The sequence below is a fragment of the Pyrgilauda ruficollis genome, unplaced genomic scaffold, assembly GCF_017590135.1.
Source record: "Pyrgilauda ruficollis isolate IOZ18807 unplaced genomic scaffold, ASM1759013v1 scaffold36, whole genome shotgun sequence".
NCBI lineage: Eukaryota > Metazoa > Chordata > Aves > Passeriformes > Passeridae > Pyrgilauda > Pyrgilauda ruficollis.
In genome coordinates this window covers 332,153-341,166 of record NW_024525045.1, presented here as the reverse complement: position 1 = coordinate 341,166, position 9,014 = coordinate 332,153, and the positions used below count along the sequence as shown (strand labels likewise).

Sequence of the window (9,014 nt, the reverse complement as noted above, 5' to 3'; positions counted from 1 at the left end):
GTTGAATATACTGTGCCAACTGGGAATTTAAAAGTGGTGCTAAATGGTTTGGAAGACCTTTTCCTAGAACTTGGTTGTTGAAGTTATTGCTCCTCCTAAATAATATGCATATGGGTGTACTATCTTCCAGTCCAGCTGTCAACTCTTTTCCTGATTTCTGTTGTTGTTGTTGTTTGTTTTCAAGGAGTGGAGCAGGGGGAAAGGGGGAAGTGGTTTTCTTAGCATTCATTCAACAGAGCAATGTTCTTATAATCCTGGCTTCATAAGGTCATAAACATTTAACAACATTGGTGGCTTTTAAAGGGTCTGTAAACATTGGATACATTAATTAGTCACGAACCTGAGTCAGTTGGCTAATTTCTGCCGATGTTGATTTTACAAAATCTTTGTAGCATGGAATAACTGATGAAGAATAATTCTTAGCTGCGTAAGTAGTATTCAAATCTAAACAAAAATAATATTTTAGTTGAAAAATATTGTGAAGCTATGCATCTTGGACCTGGGAGCTGTGACTTATCCTTAAAAGCATAAGCTTCTGCTTTCCATTTCATTGACCATTTTAGATTTGCTGTTTCATGAGAACTGAAAGGAAATATTTGTGTCTTTCCCTTCTAGAAGCTTTTGCTTAATACTTTCCTAGACTGATAATTTCTCTTGGCTTGTTTGGTTTCTGAAGCTAGTTTTTCAGTCTTATTCTAGTTTGTTAGACTTACCTAGAAAGTGAGGAGAAAAACAGCTCATTAAGGTGGGCTTGTCTTCGGAGAACATTTTAGGGAGCTCTTACTAAAACAGAAATTGCCAAGTGTCTCCACTTAACCGAGTGACTAATGAGCGTAGTAAACTTGAATGTTTTGCAAATGGGAGCTTGTTTCCTCCAGGTCTGCGTTCAGGGTTGGTAAATGTTCCTGAGGTTGCATGCTTGAGCTCTGACGCTTAGTCAAGAATAATAAATCAGCTTTTCTGAGAATCCATCTTGTTATTGCAAGTTCAGCCACAAAATAAGCTTTTGCATTTTCTGCAATTATTGGGATTTATGCCTTCCTGCCCAAGAGCTGAATTTGACCACCTATAATTTTTCTCATTTTGAGCAGTTTAGTTTTTCTGGTTTTCAGAAATGCAGCAAACTAGATCTGCACTAGTGTATTCAGTTTCTGTTTTGAAGTAAGATGAAATTCATTTTGTGAAAAAAAATCTCTTTCAATGTTCATCTTGGAAATCTAAATTCAGGTGAACAGACCAAGTTAGTGAGCTCCACTAGATACTGGGTAGACATTTTCTTCCTGCTGTATATTTTGGCCTTATGTTGAGGAGTTTGATTTATTATTAAATTATTTGTGTATGCAGACTTCAATCTGTACGTATTTTATTTTGATGTATTAGGATTTGTAAATATTACTGATTTTTAAATATTATTTATGCACATACTTAAAGGACTGGTCTATCCAGAAAAGCAGTTGCTAAATAATAAATGTTACTTTTTAGAAATAAATCACAAGATCATGAAATTGTATATCCCTCAGGGTTATTTTTAAAGTTTTTTTCCTTCCTTTCCCTTCAGAGTCAATTAGTAGTAACTCTAGTTTCATGTACTATAGAACTAAATCTACTGTAAAAACAAAATGCTGCAAATAATGCTTGAATAGAAGCGGCTGAAAAAACCCACAGAACTGACTGTCCATATTCATCATAACTTTAAATTGGAAACTCTTACTGTTGCACTTTTTAAAAAGTTGTTGGATTTTTAATTCTATTTATTTTTTTCTTTCTTCATGAAGGTTGTGCTGAACAGTCATCCCAAATTGGGTAAATAATCCTGTACTGTATATGTGTATATGCAGTATAATACTAAGCAGATGTGGAGTCCTTTTTATGCTGCAAATTTTTAATGCTTATGTTGGTCATCACAAAATGAGAGAGCTCAAGTCCTGTAGGATTTCTCCCATGAAATTCTGAATTGTAAACTTAGGGTTTTGTATGTCTAAGGGAAAGCTGTGGGTTTTTGACAATTTTTAGAGTCTTGAATATGTTGATTTTATATACAGTAAAGCTTCAGGTTTTTAAAACTATTTTCAACAAACTGCAGCTTGTTTAATAATTATGTGAACCAGAAACTACTTAGTTTGTCATTAATTCCTCGAGCCTAACACAGATTAAAATGTTCATCATTACAGCACTCTCTAGAAGCTCAGCTTCCTTTTATTTTTAAATCTGAAATGATACTACATCTTTGTATTTAAAATATGTATTGCTGCTCTAGAATGGTACCCTGTTGTCAAGAGGCATACATAAATAACTGTACAATAGAATTGTAAATAGACTTGTAAATCATTTTTGTGACTGAAGCTCTTTGAAAATAAAATTAAAATGAACGGATATTTTAACTCTTCTCATTAGTTTCATGGAATTGTTTTAATTATTCTTTATAGAATTAGATGCCAAGCTTGTTGAAGAACACAGGTTTACTCCCTCTGATGTCATGGGATGTTGTTCAGTGGCTCTGTGTTTCTGCAGGTGGGGTGGGAGGAGTGCCTGCTGTGTCAGTGTCATGCAGGGGGATCACACTGACTGCAGCTCTACCTGGTGGCTTATGGGAGCCGTTCTACAGGCTTGTACGTGTGATAGCAGCTTGTTTCCACCTTTGGTTATTCAGATGTTCCTTCTGTTTGGACATGTGGGAGGCATGATCTCAGCTGTCACCATTGTCAGAGTCATCTTCAGAAAAATCATGTGGAAATGAAGACATCTTTTCTGTCCTCTGGCTCACCTTCCAGTGAAACGGTCATTGGCAGAGCACATTATTTTAAACTTGAAGACGAGATACTTAACATACCTTTTTACTTAATAACAAAAAACTTACTCTTTCAATTTCAAGCTTTTATTTTTACAACTTAGCTTTTCTCTTTCAGAATCTTACAGGTTTTAGGTTTTGTTGGCCTGCCACTCCAGAAGACTTTGAGGAAAAACAGAAACTAAATGTGTCAACCTTGGAATGCTTAGCCAAAGCACTAAGTAAAAATTCCCTTCATTCCTTACTGAAATTGCTTTGACTCCAATCCTGCAAGAAATTAAAAGTCAGAGCAGCTTTGTGAAGGTAGGAGCACTTGGTTTAAAGTCGATGTGTCCACTCCTTCAAAACCTATTTAGCAGACCGGTGACAAATTTGAAATTTCTGATCACATCTCACATTGAAATGTAGATTTCTGACTTCACTCAGATTTGCTTTGGGTTGGCTGAAGCATATACTCCAATATCCCTGCCAAAGAAGCTACAAGTGGGTTTTCTGCTGTTGGGTGTGTGACTTAAAACTTTCTCCTGTTATGTGAGCGGCTTCAAGCCCTACTTTTGGAGTTACAACCTGTGGAAGTTGGTTGCTTGAACAATTGTAGGCAAAAATCTTCTCTGAAGCTTCAAATATTGTTTGGCCTCGGGCCTGTCTCAGTAACCAGGCGCATACGGGTGAAAGTGTTATCTAGAGGATGCGTTCTGCTGTTTTACTTCCCATTTAAAGTGCACTGTCATGGTGAAGCCTGATTGCCTGCTCTGCTCCTAGTGAGTTCCTTTAAAAAGCAGATAAGTTTCTAAGGTACAGCTCAAAATTTCTTTTTCTTGCTTGTATGAGTTTAGGAACTTGCAAGACAGTAAAAGAGGTAAGCACCACTGTAAGCAATACATGTGCTCAGTGTTCTGTAAGCTCAAAACTGATTTGAGACTTCTGATATAGTTACAGTATTAATGTATTGCCTCTGGCATCCTTTTGTAGTCTTGAGAAATATTTGGGGGGTGGGGCTAAAAAGGAAAGAGGCTATAGATCAAACTTGGGTAAATGACCAGCCAGGCTGGTGCCTTTTCTGGAATGCCAAGTGTCTCGTGTGAGGGTTTGAGATAATTTTAAGGCATGAGAATGTATAATTACGATCTTTATTGTGGGTATTACTGTATTCTGTATTGTTAAAACCTTTAAATGCTTTTTAAAAAAATACTGTTAGCAGCTCTAGATGTTTGAGACCCATAGGCTTTTCCAGTTCTTGTGACAGCACTTATAGCCTTCATATCTTGCAAAGAGTTTCTGCCATTTTGCTGTTTGTTTGTCTGAACTAGTGCTTTCTAGCATTTCTGAGCATCTAAACTTGTCTTCTAGTATCTTATCTTTTGCTATAAGACCAGGAAAACAGTCATCATGGACCTACAGGCTAGTGTTAGTCTGTTTCTGATTTTACAGAGTGCTCTATAGTCATAGTTTCCAAGGGACCTGCATTTGCAGTTTCTAGCATAACAAATTGGGTATTTTTCCATCCATTTGGTTCAAGTCAGGGCTTGAAACAGAAATTTTCTTAATGTGTTTCTGGATGGAGGGTTCTGCTTGTGGGGATAGGTAGGATCAGAGACAGGCTGAGTTGCAAATTCGTTGAGGTAAAAGCATCACTGGCTTATGACAGAGTTTTGGGGTAGGGAGGATTACTAGGAGGGTGAGATTCTCTGAAAGATTCTTGTTTGACATGTGAAAGACCTTTAGAAGAGTGAAATCTTATGCTGTTTTTTGGTGATGCATATGTCTCATTCAATGAGTTGTGAAAAGCCCACTGAGATCTTGTTTTGTGGCACTGTGTTGCTGGTTGTTGATAGCCCTAAATGCCACGTCCTTCCCTTCCTGAGGGAGAGTTAGAGATTTTACCAGACTTCAGTACTCTGAAGCTGAATAATTTTTTTTTTTTTTTTAAAGCACTCCCTTTTGCTCTTCTGGCTTTTTTTTTAATGCAATAGCTGGTTTGGACATGCAGCTGTTTTGGGTCTGTTGTGGTGTGTTCTTGTCAGCAGTTCAGACGCCTGAGAAGCTCTGCTGTCCTTCCTGATTTCTCTTTAAGTGAAGGAGATTGTTCCCAACAGTCTGTCTGTGGGATTGGTATGGGAGAGCTTCATCCTTGCCCTGAAAAAGAGTATGTGGGGATGGAGCCTTCCTCTCCCCCCATGTTCCTGGTCAGAATACTGACATTGTGTCAGCTGTCCCAGTTACATCTGTGGAAGTTGTGTAGCTATTCCAGTGGTCCCAGCTGCTGCTTATTCTGCTGCTCAGCCGGGTGCTTGACATCCAGGATTCTGATACACTTGGACTTGTTGATTTCATTGAGGAAGTATTTCTAGACTGTGGGTTTCTGTTTGACTTGCTCTTTTAAATATTACCATTTACATCTACAATGTTTGCTTTCCTGTTTGTTTGGAAATGTATGCAACTTTCCAACTTTGTGGTGTGTTCCATGCAGCTGTACCTTTATTGCTAAAGTTCCCATCTAATTTCGTGCACTTCTTTCCTCTCATTTTACTGTACTTCTAATTCCACTGCTGATAGCTTGGTATTGTGTTAAGCTGTTGAAAGGAGGCTTGTTGGTTATCAGAGGCTCAGTACTGTCCTGTGCCATATGGGGTCTTCTGTGTTATTTCAGGCTGTGTCAAAAATAGCCTGTTCCTTCTTGTGTGTTCCTGGGCTGTTCCAAAAGCCATCACTTGAAAATGCTGAGACAGGATTTAACTGGACAGTGCTGTTTTGCTTTTCACCACTTAAAGTACAGGACAACCTTTTTACCTCCATTGTCTATTTTTGCAAGCTAGACTTTATTTTTAAACCTCAGATAACTTACAATGAAAAACACAGTGAGTGCAGGACCTTTTGATAATTTTTGAAAAATTTTTTGGCATGTAATTTAGTATAATATACTAAACCTTGTCTAGTGGAAGATGTCCCTGTCAGATGGAAAGAGATCATCCTTAAGGTCCCTTCCAACCCAAACCCTTCTGTGATTCTGTACTGCTTTTCTGTTCAAATAAATACATGTCTTTTGACTACTTAAGTGTTTCATCATGGTTTTTGTATACTTTTATTATAGTTCATTGGTACAAATACAAACAAGGAATACTTGATTTACAAAAGTTCATTTATCTGTACTTCTCAGTGTAAGCTGAGCACTTCAGAAATATTGGCAGTCAGCAATAAAAAGAGATTTTGAAGTTTGGTTTCAAGGCGAGGGAAATTTTGCACACATTTGCAAGTTTATGATATAATCACACATCTTTGTGAGCTGCTAAGTTACCTATGATCAAATCCTGATTCTCTCTTATCTCTTGTAACAGCTAATGTTTCTGGCACTTCAACAAGGATGTTGGTGTTTCGTTTGTCAGTGATGATCAAGCTTTTCTTCCAGTTGGATGCATCTATTTGTCCTGAGAAGTGTGACTGCTCTTCAAAAAATGCAATTCATTGCTCTGGCCCCCACATAAAAGACCTGGAATTGTTAAATCTGCCTTGCAACATGACAGAAATTCACATAACAAACGCTAACATATCGTACTTGCAGGATGTTTTTGCTAGGATGGTGGAACTGCAGCATCTCATCCTGTCTTCAAACAACATCGCTCTGGTTTCACCAATGGCTTTTAAAGGCTTGGGAAGGCTAACAGTCCTCAAACTGCTAAATAATAAACTGGTTGAACTTCCCCCAGAAGTATTTGATGACATGGTACAGCTTCAGCAATTGATCATTGAAAGTAACAGGTTGAAATCTATTGAGGAAAATCTGTTTGACAAACTGGTTAGTTTGCAGGAGCTTTACTTGAACAAAAACCAACTAACAGCACTTCCCAGTGGCGTGATGAAGAAACTTGCCAAACTCAGAGTACTGAACTTGTCAAGAAATTACTTAGCAGCACTGCCTAGAAATATATTTAGTGCATTAGGCAGGCTTGAGAGGCTGATGCTATATATTAATAGGCTGTCTTCAATAGAGTCTGGTATGTTTGATAGCCTGAAGGAGCTGCAGGAGCTTTTCCTGCATTCCAATAATATCCATTCCATTGCCCCTGCCGCATTTCATTGTCTTCGTAAACTAAGAACGCTGACACTCTCCAGAAACAGGCTTCAGGTTTTGCCTTCTGGGCTTTTTTTGCACTTGCATGACCTGTCTAAACTGACCTTGTACAGGAACCCACTGAAGTCTCTTCCAGAAGTACTGTTTGGAGAGATGAGGCATCTTGGTAGCCTCTGGCTGTATCACACAAAACTCTCAACAGTACCAGATTTTGTGTTCAGTAACTTGACAAATTTAGAGCTTCTTGTGCTGAGCTTTAACCCAGAGCTTACGGTTCTTCCTAGGAATGTATTCAGTGGCCTGAATGAACTGCGGGGCCTTTCTCTCCATACAAGTAATATTTCCAGTTTGCCAGAGGGAATCTTTCTGAGCCTTCAGAAACTGCAGAACATTTCCCTCTTTGATACAAGGCTTGAGGTTCTTCCTAGAAACCTCTTCCATAATCTCAAGCACCTCCAGAAAGTTTACCTGAATAGTACTAACCTGCAGTCTCTTCCTGCAGACCTCTTTACTGCTTCACCTGAGCTGGAAGAAGTAGTCCTTGATGACAACCCTTGGAAATGCGATTGCCAAATTCTCGGTTTCCGAGAATGGCTCAAAAAGAGCACAGCAATAGTTAAAAATGTGCAATCTCTGATGTGCCACAGCCCAATGGCACTGCAGAATGTTTCCCTTGTGTCTCTAAGCATCGATGACCCAGAGTGCCTGCCAACCACAGCTATGACCTATCAGACATTCAGCTCAACTTTTTCCCAGACTTTGACATCTCCTGTGACGGAGCACCTCACATCATCTCGGGAGACTGCTGTAACAGTGCTGTCCCACATGGAAATCACCAGCACACCCACGTCAATTCCTCCTGCAACACCAGGTTTTACCTACTCCCATGTTGAAGATATTGGACAACCTGGGCTACATTTCTCAGATGTTCCAGTCCAAACTTCTCCCAGCATCATAGCACGAACCAACAGTGTCAGAGGGACAGATTTAACTACTCTTGTCTGGTGGGATGAGTTTCCAGCCCACAGCAGTGCTAAACCCTATTTTAATACCAGAGTTACTTATTGCCAGCTATTCTTGTGTGTTCACAGTTTGATTTTAACACTCCAGACTGTAGTCATTGTGCTCAGTCTGTATGTGATGGGTAACACCAGGCAACTCTTGCTCTCCAGGAATATTCCCGCTCAGCCTGTAGTTCTGATAAGAATATTAAGAAGATAGAGAAATCTAGACCAAGAAAGAACTGGAAGTGTTGCTTTGGATGCTTTTTGAACATTTGAGCAGTTAATACTCGATTCTGATTTGGATTACAGATCTTCATAGCAAAGACCATAAAGACCTTGTCTTTATAACATAATGGAAATGAGCTTTATGCACCTTGCAGCATTTGCCAAAAGTGTCTGGAATCATTGTAAATTGCTACAGCACTTAGTGCATGAACCCAGAGGGCAAGATGGAAGTACTGTGTCACCTCTACATGTGCTGTGGATTTCCTGCCTTGGAGTGCTGCCCTGTCCCCTGCCAGCAGCTGCCTGCTGAGTGTTCACTGCTCAGACGGAGTGCCATCCATGGAGGAACTCTTACATAGGAACATGACTCTAACTGTGCTTTAGAGATTGCCCAAAGTACTCCAATAATATTATTTCCTCTACTGCCTGCAATCTTTTGTCTCCTTACTGAGAAAACAAATGGTGGTTTTGGGAGGAGATGCTGGGAAGGACCTTTAAACAAAGGGGATGGGTGCAGAATGGTGTGGTGCAAGTGTCTTCACTTTTGCTTTCTGTCCTCAGCCCCTTTCCAGGACGTGACACAAGGAAGGGGTACCAATTAAAGCTAACAGCAGAGGAAGATGCTGAGCTAGGAAGTATAATCTTGGTGTATTTTATTGTTTGACTGGAGGTTTTCTGGAAACTCTGTAAAGTTCCTACAACTCTGAATTTTGAGTAAACACTTTCATTTTTAAACTTTGGCCAGTGTTCTGAAAAAACAAGGTGTGTGATGCAGGGTATCTTGAAACCAGAGTACCAGGCAGATGCCCAGGACTGAGGAGGGGCTCCACAGGGACGAATTGGTTTGAGAGCTGATCTTGACTGAGCTGGGAGAGAAAAGAATGGTCTCTCCTAGGCTTGGCTAGCAAACCAGCAGCATGCAGCTGAG

General features: G+C 39.5%; 1 protein-coding gene across 2 annotated transcripts; it reads left to right on the top strand.

Moving 5' to 3' along the window:
* Nucleotides 1–270: 270 nt before the first annotated feature.
* Nucleotides 271–8,750, top strand: LOC121357936 (platelet glycoprotein V-like). 2 transcript variants are annotated; one of them, XM_041475691.1, is made up of 3 exons: nt 271–427; nt 2,907–3,091; nt 6,124–8,750. In XM_041475691.1, the coding sequence occupies exon 3, from the start codon at nt 6,150–6,152 to the stop codon at nt 8,076–8,078; it is 1,929 nt and encodes a 642-aa protein (XP_041331625.1). In that variant the 5' UTR covers nt 271–427; nt 2,907–3,091; nt 6,124–6,149; the 3' UTR covers nt 8,079–8,750. The 2 variants fall into 2 exon arrangements, with proteins under 2 accessions (XP_041331625.1, XP_041331626.1); XM_041475692.1 differs by lacking the exons at nt 271–427; nt 2,907–3,091 and adding an exon at nt 3,589–3,647.
* The last annotated feature ends 264 nt before the right edge of the window (nt 8,751–9,014 follow it).